This window comes from Zalophus californianus, chromosome 15, assembly GCF_009762305.2.
Source record: "Zalophus californianus isolate mZalCal1 chromosome 15, mZalCal1.pri.v2, whole genome shotgun sequence".
Lineage (NCBI taxonomy): Eukaryota > Metazoa > Chordata > Mammalia > Carnivora > Otariidae > Zalophus > Zalophus californianus.
This window is the reverse complement of record NC_045609.1, coordinates 52,365,026-52,387,908: the sequence shown is the minus strand read 5'-3', so window position 1 is coordinate 52,387,908 and position 22,883 is coordinate 52,365,026. Positions and strand designations below refer to the sequence as shown.

Below are 22,883 nucleotides of genomic sequence, written 5' to 3'. Positions count from 1 at the left end.
CCGATATAAGAAATGTAAATACTGATTTACATTTTTTCCCCATTTCCTTTCCTGGCCATGGAGGAGTGAAACGCCACCTTCCCGTGGCTGCATGGCTGGTCCTTCAGTCTCCTCCTGCTCCCACAGCCCTTTTCTCTCCCCATCCCCCTCACCGGCTCAGCAGCATTACTCTTCTAGAATACAAACACGTACAACTTTCTCACATCTAAAAAACCCCAAAACCTTTGCTGAACCTATTGTCTTTTCAAGCTGTTAGCAGCTTCTCAATCTTTTCTTCCAACTAGAAAAGTCTGAAAGCATGATCGACATTATTTCTGCCACACACTCTGGGCTTTGCTTCTTTTACTCTACTGAAATCACCGTAACTTCCACACTGAATAGGTTTAAATTCTTGTTTTAGAATTACAGTTTAAAAACTGTAGATGATTTTTTAAAAAAATTTATTTATTTATTTGATAAGAGACACAGCGAGAGAGCGAACACAAGCAGGGGGAGTGGGAGAGGGAGAAGCAGGCTTCCCCCAGAGCTGGGAGCCTGATGTGGGGCTTGATCCCAGGACCCTGGGATCATGACCTGAGCCTAAGGCAGACGCTTAACGACTGAGCCACCCAGGTGCCCTGTAGATGATTTTTAAAAGTAATTTTTCTCCTATATTGCTCTATAGCAGTTTGACATTGTTGCCTAACACTGCCCCTTGAAAATTCCCCTTCCTGGTTCTTTTCTCTGTCTACTTTTCTTTGTCCGTAAGTAATTTTCTTTTTCCAACTACCTCAAAATTTGAGTGTTCCCCATTGCTGTGCACTCTGTACTCTCCGACCTCTTCTACAGGCTGCCCTGCCTGGGTGACCACATCCACGTTTATGGCTTGAAGACTAACATACAGGCAGATTACATGTGTACACACACAAAAATATGCATTACACCTCTCTGCTGAGCTCAAGTGCTGTGTTTCTAACCAATACTGAGGATCTCAAGCACCTCCTTTTGCTCATCACTGTCAAGACTGTCCCAACTATCCTTCAACAAAATACTGAATACCTCTCAGTGTCTTACTTTTTAAAAAGTCAAATTTAGAAACGATACCATCTCTTACCCAAATAGACTCAAACTGCAAGAATCAGCTGAGCCTTCCCCCAACCCCCTCTCAATTCACACATTTACTCACCCAGCCCCACTGACCACACCTTCTCCATGTTTCTCCCACCTTGTCTTCCCACACTTTCCATGCTTCCAATCCACCAGCTGCCACCCTACTGACAGGACAGCACAGAGCTCCCTCCCTTTAAGTTGACATGCTCATAGTGAATCTTCCTTAAGCACTAATTTGATCATTATCTGCCTGCTCAGGATCTAATTTCTTCCCACCACCTGGCTTTGAGTGTTTATATAACTTGAGTCCAACCTAAAACTGTAACTGGTATTATTGTCTTTCTTCTCTAGCCAACTGCCTTATTCAATTATCCCTAAGAATGCCTTGTCACTTCCAATCTGTTTTCCTCCCTCATGCTCTCCATCCTGGCTCATATACTCTTTTCTTGCTCTCCAACCCAATCAATGTTACCTTATTCTTCAAGACTTAATTCAAATACTGACTCATTCACAAAGTCCTCCCCCAGACTATTTAAGAGTAGCACTTAAGAGTATTTTTCTTAATATTTTTTTATCAGAGTAATACACACACTAATTTACAGATCAAACTTCCTCACAAAACTTTTATTAAAATACAACATTTTCATGCCCCATCCTTCCCCATTCCTAATTCTTACAACCCCAGGGGCAGCCACTTTCAAATCCAACCTGTTTCTTCTGGGAGCCATGCCTTTTCTGCCGTCTAGATTCTTTGGACTTCCTTTTATGGAAAATAAAGATTTGGTTCTCTGATACCATCTTGCCAGCCCTCTTTCTTCCCAATGTATACTATACTCTCATCTCCTGATATACTTTTATTACCATTTTTTGGTTTAATAAGAGGTGTTTACATGGTTATAATTATATAAATATTTACAGTGTACTCTGATTATAGACATCCCCTCATTCAACTTTTTTCTTTCTCTAGTGTTAGTGATTGCTTCCTTTTCTTCATTTTCTATGTACCTATTCCCAAATTCTTTAGAGGAACTAGTTCTCACTGTTCTCAAACAGATCAGGAACTGACCAGTTTCATTTCTGTTCCTCTGAGGCATTCCTCACCAAACTGATGTTCTCTCCTATCCAGTTTAGGACGGATTTACTCCAAGGTCAGTCATTAAAACCATACCCTTGCAACGTACCTTTGATTCCCTTGTTTTTCCCTCTCTCACTTGCTCAAAATTATTTGCTACAACCACAACACTGGCTAAATCCAATTCTTCATTAACCTGCATCCATGGCTAGAAAAAACACAACCACACCCCTACAAATTCCTAACTACAACCCTGATGTGCCTCTAAAGTTGCTAGGAATCCTACTATACTTCTCCAGTCTATTTATTCTCTCATATTCCTGGATAGCACAATTTTTTCTCTCCTCAAACCATTACATCCCCTCTTTCAATCCTTACTCTTGGCTGATAACATTTTCTCCTCTATGAAAAACTTCCAGACTCTGACCACCATATGTGCCTACAGCCCATGCACCCACATATACTCTGCCCTCCTGCCTGTTGCTACAGATGATCTGTCAGTGCTCCTATATAAAGCCAGTCTCCTCTCTCACTCTATGAGATTCCATTCCCGCTCATCTACCAAGAACATTGTTTCACCAATCCTCCCTCCACTCCACTCTCCTACATTACTAACCTTCTGTTCTCTACTGGACCATTCCCTTCAAACAAGCCATTTTTTTGGCTTGTATCAAATACAACAGAAACCTTCTTGACTGTATTTCCCCTAACAGCTACTATCCCATTTCTTTGCTTCCATTTGTGGCAAAACTTTGAAAGAGTTGTCTATACTCCCTGTTTCTAATTATTCTTTCTCCCTTTTGCTCTTGAAACAATCCAATTGGGTTTTTGCCTCATGACTCTACTGGAAGTGCTCTTGTCAAGGCTGATGACCTTCATCTTGTTAAGTCCAACCATCAATTGTCTTCACTTTACTTGACTCCAGGAACAACATCTGACATGTTCTTCACTTGGCTTCCAAACCACACTCCTGGATTTTCCTTCTATTCCACTGACTGAGCCTTTTCAGCTTCCTTTGCTGGTTCCTTCTCCTCACTCTGATCTCTCAATGTGGGAATGCTCCAAGGCACAATCCTTGGTCCTCTATTCTCTCTCTGTACTCCCTCAATGGATTTCATCCCATGTCTCACAGTTTAAATACCTTCTATATGAATACTACCAAATATTTATCTCCAGCCAGACCTCTCCCTTGAACCACAGACTTGTATATCCACCTGCCAACCTTCTCTCTCCTCTGAAATGATTAACAGACTCAACATGTACAAAGCCAAACTCCCAATCTACCCCTTCCCCAAAGCTGCTCCATCCTTAGTCTTCCCTGTCTCAGTTAATGACAACTCCATTATTCCAGTTGCTCAGTCAGGAATCTCAGGTCAGGGTCTACTCTTTCTCTCATACTCTATCCAATCCACCAGCAAATCTTGCTGGATCTTCCTTCAGACTCTATCTAGGATATAACCATCTCTTGCGCCCTCTGTGGCTACCGTCTCTTACCTGGATTACCTTCTAGCTGCTCTCCCTGCTTCCACCTTTGTCTTGCGATATACAGTGTATTCTCAACATGGTCCTCAAAATGATCCTTTTAAGCCAGGTCATGTCCATCCTCTAACCAAAACTTTGTAGTCGTTCTCCATTTCACTCAGAGTAAAAGATTACACTTTTACAGCGGCCTACATGACTCCCATTATCTCTCTGCCCTCATCTCCCACTATTCTCTCCCTCACTCACTGGTCTCCTTGATGTTCCTCCAACAAGTTTCAGGTGCACTCCTGACTTAGTTCCTTTGCACTGGTGCCTCCCTTTATCTGGAACAGGCATGCTTTCCCTTGATTTATATATGGCTAACTACCTCATGGCCATTAATTCTTTGCTCAAAGCTTACCTTCCCAATGAGGCCTATCCTCACCATTTCATTTAAAATTGCAATCTGCCCCTCCCTTCACACTGCTGATCCCCCTCACCAGCACCTTCTCTTTTTTCCCCTTTGTTACGTTGTAATGTACCATCTATTTATTATACAGTTTGTTGTCCATCTCTCCCCACAAAAATATTAACCCTACAAGGGCAAAAATCTTGTTGTATTTTGCCCACGCAAGCACCTAGTATGATGCCTGAACACAGCAGGCATTTAGTAAATCTCTGAATGAATGATTCCTCCTAGTGTTTTCCATCCTCCTTCTACCATCTTTATCAGCGATGTCTAGTAGGAATGTGAATCAAATATGTAATTTTAAATTTTCTAGTGGGCACATTAACAAAAGTCTTTTACATGTTTTGTGTAAAATTCTAATGTTTTGTTTATGCATTAAAGCTGTGTCACTTCTCTAAGTTTCAGTTTCCTAATGTGGAAAAAAAGGGTTTAGATTAGGATCTTATAGACTACTTCCAGCTTTAAAAATACAGAATTATACTTAAGTGAATGGTAGTCATTTAAAAAAAATTCTTTAGGTTTTACATAAACGTTTATATATTTTTTTGATATAACTAAAAAATTAACAGTACCAAGGTACTATTGTTAGGTATCTCACTGTTAGGTCTGCCCTCTTTCTACTACCGTGTTGCTAAAAGTATATGTGGAATATTAAGATACCAAAAATAAATACAACTAAGGTAGCTCTGAGATAGTTATAGTTTAAACAATTTGAAATATATTTCTTAAATATTTAATGTTTAATATATACAGACTTATTTTTAAATTCCTCTTAATAAAATGCTTTAAAATGAAACAAAATGCTTAAAAATGAAAATAAAAAAATTCATAAAACCTGTACTAACTGATTCAAGGTGCTAACAAATATTATGATGCATAATAAAACATATTAAGAGTTCATATAATTGGGGTGCCTAGGTTAAGTGGCTGCCTTCGGCTCAGGTCATGATCCCAGAGTCCCGGGATCCAGCCCCACATCAGGCTCCCTGCTCAGCGGGGAGTCTGCTTTTCCCTCTGACCCTCCCCCATCTTGTGCTCGCTCGCTCTCTCTCTCTCTCTCACTAATAAATGACTAAAATCTTAAAAAAAAAAAAGAGTTCATTATAAAGTATATTTACTTACCTCAACATTTCTAATGGATTTGTCTCATGAACTTGGTTGCCACACCTTGGACAGTCATTGCTATCTTCAAAGTGCTGGACAATACAAGTCTTACAGACTAAGAAGAAAGAAGATATTAGATTAAAATGCATCATTTGAACTTAAACTAAATGTAATCAGAAATAGTCCTTCAGAATTGCCTATATACTATTCTTTAACCAAACTTTATAAAACTTAAAATTCTAACATTGTAAAAAAAAAAAAAAAAAAAACTGAAACGAAGCTTATAGTCAACTATATAAAAAGTATATATTACTCTGCTGGTTGCTTTCTTAAATATATTCACAAACCAAATAACTTATTCATATTACTATGAAAAAGCTGGTTTATTTACATAAAACAGTTGTTCTTCTCATTTAAAGAAGGACAAAGGTATAAACTAGTAAGTCTGCAGTAACTTCTTTTGAATGCAACATAAATAGTTCTTAATAAAACTGGAGAGTTTTCAACATGTTTGGATTACTTTCTTTTGGCAGGGTGCTCCTGGGACAAACGGGGGGCACCATTCAATACAATGGAACTTCTGGCCTTTGCAGAGCATGATGAGTCTGTGCTCATAATTCCATGGAGCATGAAGTATGGGTAGTGGCATCAAGTTGGTACAAAGGCATGAGAGGAAAAGTAGAACAACAACTGAGAAACTTATAGGGATAAGTAAGATTTTAAGTAAATATTCTATACAAAGACAATAGAAATATGATTTGTGGATTTTTGGCTACTAGCCCATATAGCCTACGCTTCCTTTAAAAGTACGAATCTTTCTGGCTATGAATCTCTCTCACCTTTTCCCTAAGTTTTTATTACCTACTATGTCAACTGTCTTGCTCAAAAACCTTTAAACATATTTACAGCACCTGAACTATAAAAATTTTTTGATCTAATTCCCTATCCCAATACCCCCCATTTTATTACTCTGTATATTATGAAATTTTCACCTGCTATAGATGAGCTCCAACTCCCTTTTTCAACTCCACGATAAACTATTTCTTTTCCCCCTCCTCATGCCCCACACTAAAAGTAAAAGTTTATCTAAACAATTGATCAAAAGTAAACATTAGGATTCTTCTGAGATTAGGTCTGAAAATTCAAGCATATCCCATACGCTGGTCAGAGCAACAATGGTCAAGGAAGAATTCTACTAGGTATCTAATTTTAAAGTCATTAGTATATATACTGAATGGTATCTTGGTATTTCCTTTCATGTACTCATAGATTCAACAGACACTGAAGGCCATGCACTGTACTAAGAGTTGGGGATGTAGAGACAAACAAAACAAAGTCCATACCTTTATGGAGCTTACATTCTATTTGGAAAGGCAAACAAAGAATTTTAGTTAGTAACACGTGATATTTACAAACAAGCAAACAAAAGGTAGATAGAGCGTTAAGCACCAGCAGCTGTTTTAGAGTGGCCACGGGAGGACTTTCTAAGAAGATGACATGTGAGCAGATTTTTTTTTGTTGTTGGATAAGTACACCCGAATCCCATTTTCTCTACCTCTTTTTACAATTACATACGGCTTTAAGGACAATACCCCTGCACTAAAATTCTCAAATTTGGATGAAAGACAGTATCAGAAAACCTTAAAAATTAAAAGGCTTAGATATGAATACTTCCTCTGTCTTCCAAAATCTCTTAGCCCCAAAAAGGTTCTTCATGTCTTTTAAAAAAGTTAATGTTTGGGAAGGGAGGACTTTTTTGGTAAGCTATACTGAAGTGGAGAACAGAGAAGCTGAATTCTTTTAAAAGATTGCTGGTATTTGCTCTTTTCCCGGGATACTAGATAAGTCTCTGAAATTTGGGAAGAAAGCAAAAAGGACAGATAAGAGGCAAGAATGAAGAGTATTACAAAGCCTGATCCTATCCTGAATCTCTGATCTGACCCTGGAGCTCTGATCCTTGTGGTTCAAAAGGTTTATCATACTCAAAGGGTTCAGGAATTCCTGGCTGTCTACCAGCCTTGGCCCAAATAGAGGCATGTGACATGCCTAGAGCAAGTCCTCATCCAGGTCAGCCAAAAGACTAAGGGAAGAAGCCTCTCTTCCCAGGGCCTAAGATACTAATCTAGGTTGCTAAAGGAAGAAATATAAGGCTCATCCATCCAGACATGCATACAGTTTCAAGAATAAGGCTGTGTTCACTGCTTAAGGTGAAGGCAGCACAGTGCCCAAGGATGCTGAGGAGGAATATTCATCAGCATCTAGATCTGGACTGTCCAATATGGCAGCCACTAGCCACATGTGGCTGAGCACTTGAAATACTGCTAGTTCAAGTTAGGATGTGCTTTCAGTGTAAACTGTACATCAGAATTCAAAGACTCACCATGAAAAACTTAATCTCATCAATTTTATATCAATCACATGTTATGATATTTTAAACGTACTGAATTAAATAAAATATATTAAAATTAATTTCATTTGTTTCTTGTTTTAAAATGTGGCTACCAGAAAATTTAAAACTACACTAGTGGCTCACATTTTACTTCTATTGAATGAGTGCTGCTTTAGAGGGATGCAGAAAGCCCCACTGGGAGGTGAATTTATTTTTCACACCAACATCTGAGATACAGTACTTTATTCTACTTTTGAATATGAAGAGGTTTCCATAGGCTAGGTTACCTGCCTACTCTGATGAATGGCAGCAGAGACTTGAATCCAGGTTTTCTGATATGAAATCACAAATTTTATGTCAAATTTTAAAGAATTTTAACTTTATGAAGGAAAAGAATGTTATGTAAAAATACCAACTGTATCAGGCACCACCCTAAATGCTTCATTTATTTAATTCAACACTATTTAATAATTTAACCCTCATTATAACCCTATTAGGTAATATTATTAGGCCTCTTACAGCTGAAGAAACTGAGCAGAACTTTAGTAATTTGCCAAAAATCACTGAGTAAGTGGGAAAAGCCAGGGTTTCAATCAAGAGTCCGTTTTCTTAACACATGCCTATGTGACACATTTTCTTCTAATTTTATTTCTATAGGCCTATAATATGTAGAAAAAGAATGCCTTATCCCTTAATTTGGGAACCTGAAAAATGTCTGTCTGTAGAATTAGACCTCCCTTTAAGCTAAATATTTTGCACAAAATAACCCCCCTAAGCAGCTTATTTATTCCTTTAAAAAAATAACTGTAGAAAATACATTTTCCACATGCTTTTAAAAGCTGTTAAATAAAGCACAACCTAATATGAATTAGAACCTGAGAAAATCCAGACCAGAATTTCAGTGAAACCGAAAAAAGTAAAAGGAAGATTTGCTTTCCCTTAGATGCTTAAAAAAACCATCATTACAAAACTGACCTTTGATTCTTAGTTTATAATTTTGTTTATACTAGCTGGAAAACTTATTTTTAAAATATCTTAAGATTTAATATCAAGCTTTCTAACTGCTCAACAGCTGTACTGGTTAATTCAACTGGTCCAAGAAAGATGTTGAAAAAGTCCCTGCTTGTGGTTAAGACTGTATGAAGACCAACTAGAGTTTTCACTCTCACCAGCTACTACAGACAGGTGCTGTAGCCACAAGAAATACCTGAGTCAGAAAGGGAGTTAGGCTCACCAAAGATATCCCTAGTTGGAAAAACACCTAAATAGCAACAAGTGTTAACATTTACTGAACACTAACCAAATTATCAGGCTCTGGGCTCAAGGCTTTGTATGGATTATAGGATGGACTTTTACCACCCCCTTTGGCAAATGAGAAATGCAGTACTAAGAGCCTGAGCAGGCGGCCCCCAGCTGGTCAGCTGTGTAGCAGACGCGATACCCATCCTCAAGCTGTGCAGCTCCAGGCCTAATGCAACAGACCTTAACATCAATAACACTTGGTCCCTGCATTAAGAGTTCATATTTTTAACTGATGTTTATATTTAGCCCATCACAAACAGCATTAAACTTCTGCCTAAAGCTTACTAAGACCGAATCTTTCCTTTGACCATTTCTTATATATTGAACTAGATTGTTGTACAAATTAGTAACAGTAAGAGTCATTTGTCACCTAAAGCAGTGGTTCTTTTTCTGGGGTGTATAGATATAAAATAAAATACTACCCCATCATAAAAAAAGAATGAAATTTTGCCCTTTACAACAACATGGATGGACCTACAGGATGAGTGAAATAAGTTAGAGAAAAACAAATACCAAATGACTTCACTTACATGTGGCATCTAAAAAGAAAAAAAAAAGAAACAAACAAAACAGAAACAGATTCATAGGTAGAGAACTGATGTTGCCAGAGGGGAAGAGGGTGGGGGGGGGAATGAATGAAATAGGTGAAGGGAATTAAGAGGTACCATCTTCCAGTTATAAAGTAAGACATGGGATGTAATGTATAGCATAAGGAATACAGTCAATATTACTGTAACAACTTTATACAGTGACAGATGGTAACTAGGCTTATTGTGGTGACCATTTTGCAGCATTTCTAAACATCGAATCACTGTTATATACCTAAAACTAATACAATATAGTATGTCAGTTATTCCTCAATAAAAATATGTTTTTTAAAAAAGCAGTGGTTCTCAAATCACCACAATCACCAGTGAGATTAAAAAAAAAAAAAAAAAACAGATTCATGAACCACATCCGAGACCAATTAAATCTGAATCTCTGGGAGATTAGCACCAGAATTCTAACTTTTGCAAAGCTCTCTCACTGAGGCAGCCAAAAAAGAACTGGGAAATCCTGACCAAAGATTCAGTCAGAAGTCACTTTATTATTCACCATTAGGAAATAGTACTGTCACAGGATAAAACATATTCAAAGGAATATGGGATTGGGGCACCTGGGTGGCTCAGTCAGTTAAGCGTCTGCCTTCAGCTCAGGTCATGATCCCGGGGTCCTGGGATCAAGTCCCACATCGGGCTCCCTGCTCAGCGGGAAGCCTGCTTCTCCCTCTGCTGCTCCCCCTGCTTGTGCGTTCTCTCTCTCGGACAAATAAATAAATAAAATCTTAAAAAAAAGAAAAAAGGAAGACAAGAATATGGGATTAATGTACTCTTTCCTTATAATGCAGATTTACATGAGAAGCCAGGTAGTACAGCAAAGTTGTTCTAGATAAAAATAATCTTGAAGCAGACTGCCTGGATCTGAATTCCACTTCTCTCATTAGGCAAATCACTTACTTTATGTTTTTATGTACAAGGGAGATAGCAAAGGTTCCTATCTCCCAGGGTTCTTGTGAAGATTAAATGAGACAATATATGTAAAATGTACAAATGAGTGTTGGAAAACTTGTAAATATTCAGTACATGTGAGCTATCACTATATATTAGATCACTGGATGAGCATGAAACAGTAAGGGAGAATCGGAGTAACTGAATATTGAATGGCATCAGACTATGATTAGTTTCATGTGTCCATCTTAAATAACAGATGATCTTCCTAATGGAACTTGAAATGTCTATCATGTATTGGTATGAATCCTCTGCAGCCATGTCCACCCTAGAGATAGTCTTGCAATTCAAGTATGATATTTATGACACACTCCTTCACCTGAATGGAAACTGCTGATCTCTACATGTGTGGTATTTCTTTTTCTGGGGTGGAGGGTCCAAGATTAACCCACATTTCTCCATTATACATTCCTTCCTTAACTTCTATGTTTAATATATTTCCAGCATAGTCCCACCGGCCTAGGCCTTACCATGTTCTGTCTCTTTCTGATCACTTTGCACATACCTGCTCTGAAGCATGATCATCTGTTGATTTCACAGTTTAACTACAAGGGATATCTATCCTACATTCTTATTTTCAAATTCTTTTTTTTTTTTTTTTAGAGAGGGGGGATAGAGAAAGAGGGAGGGGGGAGCAAGATGGGGGAGAGAGAGGAGGGAGAGAGAGAATCTTAAGCAGGCACCATGCCCACCCTGGAGCCCAGAGGGCGGGGTGTGATCTGGTGACCCTGAGATCATGACCTGAGGCAAAATTAAGAGTCAGACGCTTAACCGAATGAGCTACCCAGACGCCCTTATTTTCAAATTCTTGGTGGAGGGGGTTGCTTCACAACAGGTACAAGGACCATTTGTTGCTGCTATCTTGGATGTATGGTCCACCCACATCTCTTATGTATCATAGAGAGCTAGCTTCCCAGCTTTGATGACACAAGTAATCTACAGAAATTTCTCTTCATGAGCACTAATTCTGCTATCACTGATAATAAAACAATATTCTTTTCTTTCGTGTCCTTGGTGTAGTCATTCATTAGTAATGCCCTGTTTATTGAAAATGATCAAATGCTGACTTCCTTTGTTAAAATCATCTGAATGTGTTAGTTTTATCTGTTAACATAGAAGCATCCTTTTTCTTCTGTCCTTAAGCACATCACTATCTTTATATGCCCTTTGTGATACCACTCACTTGATACAGTTTGCCTTTGAAACATTTATCTATTATCTGCTAACAGTCTATAAGTAAACCATGGTCATTTGCAAAGAGAAGAGGCATCAGTTTCCTGCTTTTGATACACATTCTTAATGTGTGAAACTGACATTTTTATAAAAGTTTTCCAGAATAGCTGTAATTTGCTTCTATGAGCCACTGCTTCTGGTTTTACTTTTACATAAGGAACTAACAAACATCTTTACTTCTCTTATGGTATACATGGCAATTTCTTTTAAAGGCTTACATGAGTTGCAATTTCATGGAGAACACTAAGGACAGCATTCCTTTCTATTGAGTAGAATGCTTTATTATTGTCTCTACGGGACAGAGGAACAGGCAGCACAGCAGAGTTTTTTGAAGAGGGTCAGGATAGAATCTTGGGATTTAAGCATGGTAGTGGGATCTTAGACCAAACAGACCAGGAGACCAAAAGGCGCAGGAAGGCTGGAAAGGTTACCCCACTTCCATAGACAGGTTTAAGGAGTCAAGTACCACTCCAAGGTCAAGGTAGAGTCTGGTAGCTCAGTCAGTGCAGGGCTGCCCTCATTCCCCTCCTTATCAACAGAAATTTCCTGATCATTCAAAATAATCACTTCCTTAAACGTTTTTGAGTAGCTCTGCTGTTTTCTACTTCACCTCTTCTGTCTGTCTCTTCTTTCAGCATACTTGGCTCATTTAAACTATTACACTCTGGCTAAATCCAACTCTCTACATACTCTGCTTCTACAGGATTACAGCGGAACACTGGGAGAAACATACCACCACATCTATTTACTTCCTGGCATCTACACTTTGTGCTCTTGCCTATCTCCAAAACATTCACATGCCTATCTAAAGCCAATCTCTGCCTGTGCACTAGATCCCCTCCCAATGACCCAAGAACACTGCTCCAGTGCTTCTTCCCTTTCATTTACATTTGTCTTTTGTTGATTTCCATCAACATTCAAACATATTATGTTTCCACCTTAAAAAACAAAAACCAATGTGCTACGGTGAGCGCTGTGAATTGTGTAAGACTGTTGAATCACAGATCTGTACTTCTGAAACAAATAACGCAACATATTTTAAGAAAAAAGAAAAAGAAGAAGATAGCAGGAGAGGAAGAATGAAGGGGAGTAAGTGAGAGGGGGAGATGAACCAGGAGAGATGATGGACTCTGAAAAACAAACTGAGGGTTCTAGAGGGGAGGAGGGTAGGGGGATGGATTAGCCTGGTGATGGGTATTAAAGAGGGCACATTCTGCATAGAGCACTGGGTGTTATGAGCAAACAATGAATCATGGAACACTACACCAAAACAAATGATGTAATATATGGTGATTAACATAACAATAAAAAATTTAAAAAAAGAAAAAGGAAAAAAAAAAACAAAAACCAAAAAACTTCTGCTGACCCTACTTCCCTTGTGAGCTATCATTCCATTTCAGAGGTACATACACTCACTCTCCAACACCTCTCTTCCCAATTTTTTCACCCTTTCTTTACCTTCATTATGGTTAAATACATATATAATCAAAATACAATTATCAAAACCAGGAAATTAAGAAATTTCCATCCTGTCACACCTATCCAGACTTTTGCTCCTGACCACTCCATGGAAACTACTCCACAAGATTATCTGTGACCTCCATGTAGCTAAACCTAGAGGTCTAGTCTCAGTCCCATCCTACTCAACACAGCTGATTTAGTCGACTCCTCCTCCTTGACATGATACGCAGTTTTCCTCCAAACTCATGCCTACTCCTCTCCTTAAAGCCCCAGGGTCAGTCCTTCACCTTCTTCTCTATTTACACTCATTCCCTTGGTGCTTCCATTGTTGACAAACTATATGCTCATAAACTCCAGACTCATATGTCCACCTTCCAACTAGCTATCTCTTTGGATGACTCACAGCTCACATTCAACTTCCAAAAATTAACTACCTGATCTTCCACCCTCAGTTTTTCCTATATGATTTGATGATTATCTTTATCCTTCAAATTTCTGAGGCCAAAAATCTTGAAGTTTTTTTTTTTTTTAAGGATTTTATTTATTTGACAGAGACAGAGAGAGAGCACACAAGCAGGGGGAGTGGCAGGCAGAGGGAAAAAGCAGGCTCCCCACTGAGCTGGGAGCCCAATGTGGGGCTTCATCCCAGAACTTGGGATCATGACCTGAGCCGAAGGCAGACACTTAACCAACTGAGACACACAGGCACCTCTTGAAGTTATTCTTGATTCCTTTTTCTTAATGACAGTTCATTAGCAAATACAACTCTACCTTCAAAATAGAACCAGAATCTGACCACTTTTACCACCACCATCACCACACTGGTGTAAGCAGCCTCCTGCTTGGCTTATTGCAATCATTCCTAACAACTCCATTTTCAATAGTAGTCTGAATGATGCTTTTAAATATAAGTCAGATCATGTCATCCCTCTACTCAAAACCCTGCTGAAATGGGTCTTCATTTCTCTGAGTAAAAGCCAAAATCCTTAAAATGGCCCTATAAAAACTGTGCACTGTGCCTGTGGCCCACATCCACCCCATTACCTTTCCCAACTCTCCTTCGCTCACTGCCGTCCAGCCACACTGGCCTCCTGACCATTTCTTAGCATGACAGGCACATGCCTGCCTTAGAGCCTCTGTTCTTGCTATTTCTCTACCTGAAATATTCTTCCCTCGGATATGTGATTAGCTAACTCCTTCACCTCTTTAAGTCTGTTCAAATGTCACTTAATGAGGTCTATCTGAACACAGGCTTATTTTTTAAATGGTAATATCTCACTGACTGCCCAATTCCCTTTACCCAGCTTGACTTTCTTTTTTTCTATAGCATTTAGCATCTTCCACTATACACTATGATTTACCTATTGCCTACTATACTGCCTCATGTGTCCCAGATGCCCAGTATAGTACCTGGAGGAGGAGGTGCTCAGTAAATATTTATGGAATAAACAAGGACACAAGGGTTAGGAATCATAGAGGGAGGCAGGATTTTAGGGCCTATAGTGTCCTGTTTTAGTCAAGTTAGAAATCAGCCTACATTTTCAACTTAGTTAAGGGAGAGATTCTGAGTTTACCAGTAAATTTTTTTGACAATTAAAAAAAGAGTTAATTCAACACAAATTAAAATCTGTTTTAGTTTTCTAAAATACAATGATAATTTTCTGCTGAGTAAAGAAATTCAGTGGTTGAGCATTCTGAGAGTTTGTCCACTGGTTTTTAAATTTTTGATACAATATAGTAGTCTGGTAAAAACCAGTATGTTTAAAACATCAGTAGCTTTTTAAGTCTTCAAAGTATCCAAACAGAAATTATCTTCTGTCTTTTCTACATGTTTGAACTGTACTTATTCATAATGTGTACATTCAACCACTGTGCCAGGCTTTTTTTTTTTTAATAAATTCTATTTCCACAGGCATAGAGAGAGAATGCTAGCGGGGGTTGGGGGGGAGAGGGAGAGGGAGAGAGAATCTTAACCAGGCTCCACACCCAGCATGGAGCCCAACGCACAGCTCAATCTCAGGACCCTGAGATCATGACCTGAGCCAAAATCAAGAGTTGGACGCTTAACTGACTGGAGTCACCTAGGTGCCCCTGTGTTAGACTCTTAAACATGCCCGTACACTAAACATGACTTCTAACAATAATTACACATTTTAGGGTACATATTTTTTCTCAATCCATCAGTGGTATCAGTTCCAAATGATTATGACCTATATATAATTTATTCTCAGAAGCCAATATAAGACAATTTCATTTTTTAATCTATCCCCTAGTTTAGTCTTTGAGTGTCCACTATGATGCTTTGCTCAACTGTTTAAGCATTCTTTACTATCTAATGCAGTTTCAAAAGCTAAAAGAACCATATATTTAATATAATTTTTCTTTAGCATTATTGCTAATAGACACCTAGACTGTTTAAGATCTATAATTAGTCTTTCTTATTTAAAAAGAATCATCAAAATGAATGCTATAATCACTTTCATGAATGAGTGACTAGTTTCTGCCAAAATATTGTTTGAAACATGTAACATCAGTGTACCAATGATCTCATTTCTAATACAATCCTGAAACATTGTACTTGCAACCTATTGAGACTTTAAATATAATTTCTAATTAGGCCTTTGATTATTCTAAAAACAAGTCTTGGCCCTAAAATTTGATTTTTATAAAGAATACATTATTGGAAAATTCAATTTGTATCTTTTCTTCATTATAATGGCTATTTATTCAGAATTAATAAATTCATATCATGATTGGTGCAATGACAAGTATACTGTCATGCAAACATAGCTGGAAGAAGAGGCTAAAATATATAAGATATATATATATTTAAATTAACCTGTTTGCTTGAAGAAATTTCAGAAAACCAAGCAGAAGGAAGAAAAAATAAAATTAGGAAAAAGTCATAATTTATTATGAAGATATGCCAGAGTCAGATGTCCAGGATTCAGAACCCAGCTCCAGCATTTAATTAGCTTTGTTACTTAACCTTTCTGAGTCCTGTCTCTGAAAAATACTGGAATGAAATCTGAAATACTCTTCCTTCAAACCTTCTCACAACTTGCTCTTTCCTATTTAGTCTCTGCTCAAATGGTAACTCCCAAGAAAGAACTTCCTGTTTTATTTTTTTTCTCATAGCATTTGTTATATATAACATCTGAAATGATACTGTTTACTTGCTTATTTTCTGTCTCTCCTATTAGAACACAAGTTCCGGGAGGGCACAGACTAGGCCGGTCTTGTTTATTGCTGTGTTTCCACAGGCTAGAAGAATGACTGGCACAATGTAGGTGCTAATAAACGTCTGTTGAATGATTAAATAATATCACCTAACTAGAAGGGTTCTTGGGAAGATTAAATAAGATAATAAATGTAAAGCTCATGACCACAAATACAACAAACACTCAATAAATAACAGCTATTAGTTTAACTTTTATTAGCATTTATTTTAATTACAGAATGATTTAATTACAGTATGATTTAATTACTGTCTGATTACAAACTGGCTGAAGTATGCTAGTATTATAAATGTCTGGTCACGAGCTGTGCTTTTCAAACTCGTACACCACAGAATCACCTGAAGAGCTTCTTATTATATGGATTTCTGGCCTTCTCCCCAGAGATTTTGATTCAGCCGGTCTATGGTAAGGCCCAAGAATTTGCACTTTTAACAAGTTCCCAGATGATGTTGCTGCTGGTGGATGCTGCTAGTCTGGAGACTGCACTTTGAATACCAAGTGTATGTAGCCTAAGGTTTTTAAACATTGAACATCTACACATCAAGAGATCTCTGTACCTTAAAATACTTGTGTTTTTATGATACTTGTTCCAAAACAATAAATGGTTAGTCATACTTAAATTTTATCATCTTCTAAGTTGTTCCTTCATGTTTACTAATTATCACATAAAATCACCAAGTCCCTTAACTGTCACATCAACTATACTTAATTATCAATTAATCTGTCTTTTTTGCATAAGTTAAAAACTAAGTACAACAACGTTTTTCCAAAGAATTTGTTCTTAGTGAAGGGATTACTGCCACAATCTCTGAAAGGGCACAAAGAAGAAAGCTTTCCTTTCCCCTACCACGGACTTCTATGTCTATAACCCTCTCCCCGCCCCCCCCGCCCCCCCCCCCCCAGGAAAGAGTCATCAAATTCTTAAAGAGGCCTCTAACCACAAAAGAGTTAAGAACCAATGCACTGTATTCTTCACATTTTAGCTGAACAAAGCTCCTTTGTTTTTAGGTTAAGTGAAAAGTCCTTCATTTTATGTCACCAACCTATACAACCACAAGCGAATATACTCTAAGCAACCTCAGAAAGTTTCTGAGGATCCTGGTGCAAGAGACAGAGCATTCTTTAATCTAGAACTGCCAATCTCTAGTCTCCAGTCCAGCATCTCTCCACAAGACCTACATGGCTTCCACCTATGTTGTAGAAGACAGTTTTTCAAAATACTTAATTCCTAACTGACATTGCCTACATGCCTTTCAAGCTACCTATTACTGCATGTGAATCTTTAAAAGGAAAAACAGTAAAATAATCAATAAACTGGCCATTTATTTATTCACTTAATCATCTATTAAGCACTCAAGTACCAGGTACCAAGGATACACGTAACCCAAATCTGCCTGTGGAATATCTTGGAGGAAATGAGTTTTAAAGGATGGATAATGGCTAGCTGGGCATACAGGAAAAGTGCATTCTAAGCAGAACACACAGCTGAACCAAGTATGTACATGTGTGTGCAGTAGGTGGTAAGGGAGGAAGCGGTGGGCATAGCTAAGTAGCTTTAATTTCTCCTGAGGGCACTAGGATATCTTTAGGAAATTCTGGTGTGGCTGAAAAGTGAGTGATGAAGACAGTAGCTGTTTTAAATGATCACACCTTGACACAGGTTAGAAATGGGCTGCAGTGACTGGTGAGACGTAATGAGGGCCTGACAGAACAGTAACAAGGGGGTGGAAGTGAAGGGACAGATTTGAGAGATATTAAACAGAGAGACCAGACAGGACTTGATCCCCATTTTGTTAGAGAGGAAAAAAGGAGTCAAGTGTTTGGGATAACTGAGTGTTGGCATCCCATTCATTCATTTTTAGACATGCTGAGCCCCAGGTGGCTTTAGGACATCCAAGTGCTCATCCAATAGGATTCTGAAACTCAGAAGAAATGTCTATGCCAGAAATAAAGATTTGGGAGACATCAGCACATGTAGCTGAAGTCCCAGAGTAGATGAGCTCACACGGAAAAGAAAAAGATCCAAATACACATGTAGAAATTTCTTCTTGGCTTATGAGAAGTTTTTCTTGATAGAGTTTAAGTTCCAAATTTGTCTTTTTTACCACTCTACCGCAGTGGCTAGCAAAGTGCCTGACAACTAATTATTTTAAGTAATTCAATTATTATTTGGGTAGACATGTTTATTTCCTTAGGTTTTTTGGTTTGGGTTAGAATTATCTCACAGACCTATAACCACGGTTAATGTGGATTTAATTCATCTAGCATGAAGTGACCATTTAAAGCTAAAACTCACTTCTGTTTTAATTTCTACCTCATTTTAAAATTTTATTTGTTATCAAGTGTCCTTAGCCTGCTGAAGAGAAATGGTGTTAACAGGTGAGGTATGAGTCTACTTAAAGATGGGGCTTTTATAAGCATTTGTTTTGTTTTTCTGTTTTTTGTTTTTTTTTTTTGCAACTCCTTGCCAGGAGCCTGGGACGCAGTCTGCCCTGCCATCTCTACCTCTCCCATCCTTCTAAGTGGCTCTTTCTCCTTCTTCCGCACAGCTCTGGTGCTAACAACATCAAGGGCTACTATAGTCAGTCATCCTGCTGGTCCTGTCGGCCCTTTTTTGTACATCGATAGGGAAGCCAGGCAATGTTAGCTCCAGAATTTCTCAATGGGAGAATGAGAGAGCATCAACCTATCTGATTTGAGGAGGAAAGAGGAAGAGATTAAACGCATTTGCAGGGTATTTTGAAGGAAGAGTCAAGTAACTTCATTTATCCCTATCAAAGCAGGGAGAACCATTCATGATCCCTACCTCCCACCCCATTGCACCTCTACCGCAGCCAGGCCCAAGCATACTCATGTCCTTGTCAGGGAAGGCCAAGGCCTATGGCTTTAGAAATTTTAAAAAGCACTCTAGTTTTATCTCTTGCATGCCATTCTGCTGCAATATCCTGACCCACACCTGCTATTATATCATTGTTTATTAGTTTCATCACACTTATCAGCATCCACAGTTATTTCATATATTTCTTAACTTGATTACTCCTGTCTTTCTTCATTTGACCAGAAAGTCCAGAAGGGCAGACTCCATGTCTGGTTTTGCTCACCAATAATAAAGCTCCACTTATGTATTTCAAATTTGAACAGTAAGACTAAAATCTTTATATTTTATTATGAATTTCATAAGAACGATGTTTTACTCATTCTTTACTTGTAGTAAAAACTCACAAAATTGTAGTATTTGTACAAAGTTATTTTAATAAGATATTCTTTTTATTTGCCTAAATCAAGATAAAAAATATTAATGGTGTACTACACTGTCACTTAACATTTCTCACTTTCCTCCTGTCCCATTTGGCCATCTGACTTTTCTATTTCATACTATCTCAAATCACAGTATCATTATATTTGACCCACATTATACATAAGAAAACTGGGTAAGATCAAAGACCCAACCTATGACTGAGGAACATTGCTTCACAGTACTGTTTATTTTTAATCATTACAAATAGGATACTTTGCAAATGGGATAGTTTTTGCCTACAAGTCCTAATATAAATACAAACAAAATAATAACCAGAAATCCAGGGACCAGAAAGTGCATAAAGATGAGTACTACAGGATCCTCAGGTCTCCACAGACACCGGGTTGACTACCTGACTCCTTCATCATTTACTCTACTAGTCTGTACTCCTGCTGATGATAAAGATCCTATTTATGATTCACCACTGTCTTTTAATTCCACTTTGGCCATGTACATTCTCTCTCAGTAAAGGTGCTTGATGACAGCCAAGGATTTTTTTCAGGCTAGGATGACTTGTGTGGTTAAACTGTCACTTACCCCTTTAGACTTTAAACTGCTGTTGCAAACATAAACATAGCCCTTGCTTATAACCTGTTTATACTTCTGGAAGCTTTTGTTTTCCTCCAAAAAAGTGGCATTTAAATTGAGATTTCATTATGTCCCAGAGAAAATTTTCTTTCAGAAAAACAGATATAAAATCTGCATTAGAAAGGCAGAACTGGAGAATCTGGGCTTTCTTCTCATCTTCCAGAGTTGACAGTTTTTGCTGGAGAAATCCAAATATGAAAATAATGCACAAGTGTTAGAAGGAGCAAAACAAAACAGACTGTGGACCATGTCCAGGTACCATGGATGGTATAGCAAGAAACATGGGAGTATAACAGAAAGTCCTTGCCCTAGAGTAGCCACATCCATTGGCCCTTCCTCCAAAATACATCCACAATCCAATCACTCCTCCCAGGCTCCAATCTCACACCTCGTTACTCTGGTTGAAGACTCTATAATCTTTCAGCTGACCTGCAGTGACCGCTGTTGCATAAACCTCCCAAGGACATTCCTGCCTCAAGGCCTTATACTTGCTTTTCCCTCTGTCTAGAATGCTCTTCCCATTTAGCCACAGAGCTCAGTTCCTTCAGGTTTGTGTCCAAATGTCAAAGAGGTCAACTCTGACTATGTAAAATAACATCCTATCTACAACCCTTCTTTGTTCCCTTCATAGCATTTATCACTATCTGACATGGCACATGTTTATTATCAGTTTCACCCACTAGAATGTTAAACTTCTTGAGAGCATAGATTTTTGACTATCTTGTTCACTGCTGTATCCTTTCTGTCTGGAATGGATGGTGCCTGGCACACAGTAGGTATTCAATAAATATTTGTTCGATGATATTTAACTGGCAAACGTTCAAGTTAAATAATGATACAGGGCAACAATAAATTAATATTTCAAGATAGTTCATAGTTAATTGCTAATTGAATAGCATAAGCCAGTAATACCCAAAGGTAATATGTATCACCATTACTTGGAAAGATTTACACATGCATGAACCTCACCACCACCAAACCTTCTTCTACTGATAGGCCAGGTGAGAAAGAAACCTGATATGAGTTCCACAGATATGATCATATTAGAACGAGATTTTCAAACTTGATCATGCTTCAGAATCACCTAGAAGGCTTACTGAACATGGATTGCTGGGCCCACTCCCAGAGTTTCTGATTCAGTAATTCTGAACTGGGGCCTGATAATGTGCATTTCTAACAAGTTTCCAGGTGACGCAGAGGCTGCAGGTTTTTTAGTCGAAGGGTACAAAATTTCAGTTAAACAGATGATTAAGTCCTAGAGATCTACTGCACAGAATAGCCTATAGTTAATATTACTGTGTTGTATGCTTAAAATTTACTAACAGGGTAGAATTTAAGTGTTCATGTCACAAAAATAATAATAAGAGCAAGGGAGAAAACTTTTGTGGGTAATGGATAGCTTTATGGCATAAATGTGGTGATGGTTTCATGGGTCTATACTTATCCCTAAACTCATCAAGTTGCATACATTGAATATGTACAGTTTTTTTTATATGTCAACCATACCCCTCAATAAAGGATCTAAAAAGGCCAACGAATTAAAGTATGCATACCCAAACAAAACCTGAGAGCAGATCCATTCCTTCAATATAATTTTTTTAAAATAAAAAACTTAAAATAGTTCACTTTTTAAAAACTATAACCAATAACATGTTTATGATTTTTAGAACATTAAAATTAGATAAATGTCAACTATTACATAATACAAGAAAAATTTCATGCCACTGGTATCCCAATGACAAATTCAATCCTGAAAATAAATTCAAAGTTAGGATGATTCTTGGAATACTCGTTTTGAAATGAAAATCTAGATATAAAAACAAGATGTGGTAGTTTTAAAAGGACAAGTGTAACCCATACCTTCTGATGGGTAAAGGACTTAAAGAATACTTACAGGTATGGAGGCATTCCGTCACTGTAGTTGGCTTGATCAGGTACCCTTTACAGATGTAGCAGGTGATATAAGGATTGAAATCTTTCACCAAGTGTTTCCTTTGGGTAGCCATTCGTGGTTAGCTAGGACTGGCTTTAGTAGTTCAGGCAAAGAGGGGTAGTAAGTGGATGAAGTCTGATCCCAGGAGCTGGTGTGGAGTTCCCAACTGGATGTCCTGAGGCATGAGAACTAACATCCAGATTTATCATGAGATCGCTGGTCATCACTCCTTTTGGTGGTTCTGCTTTCCCATATCTGTTTCCACAGTATTTTAAAAAGATAAGAGAAAAAGGTGTCAAATTCCTCATAGTATATTAACAACATATTAGCACCAAGTGTTACATGCTCCAAATTGGGCAAACGGGTAAATAGAACATGTCTCTTACTGTCACATTAATTTGTAAACTTGCTATGATTTAATTCAGGATAATGCCAAATTCATCCAATCCTGGAGCCTTAACTCTCACCTCTATACAGATGACACCCAAAGCGATTAATTCCAGTTTTGATATCTTTACCTCTTCAGTAATGCATTTTAGCTATCTGCTCGACTGCTCTATTAGGAGTTCTTGCCAATACAAGTTAAATAATCAAAATTGAAGTCATTGTCCTTTCTACCAATACGCTTCCTTTTTTTTTTTTTAAGATTTTATTTATTTTATTTATTTGACAGAGAGAGACACAGCGAGAGAGGGAAC

At 38.0% G+C, this 22,883-nt stretch overlaps 1 protein-coding gene across 6 annotated transcripts in view; it reads right to left on the bottom strand.

Moving 5' to 3' along the window:
- PCGF5 (polycomb group ring finger 5) overlaps positions 1–22,883 on the bottom strand; it is a 113,487-nt gene that overhangs the window by 39,927 nt on the left and 50,677 nt on the right. For 5 of the 6 annotated variants that reach the window (XM_027596594.2, XM_027596592.2, XM_027596597.2 and 2 more), the window contains 2 exons: positions 22,147–22,440; positions 5,214–5,310 (listed from right to left, as the gene is read on the bottom strand). In XM_027596594.2, the coding sequence (XP_027452395.1) occupies positions 5,214–5,310; positions 22,147–22,258 (209 nt within the window). In that variant the 5' untranslated portion in view covers positions 22,259–22,440. Of the gene's footprint in view, positions 1–5,213; positions 5,311–5,715; positions 5,801–22,146; positions 22,441–22,883 lie in introns of all 6 variants that reach the window. The other variant, XM_027596596.2, reaches the window with a different exon arrangement.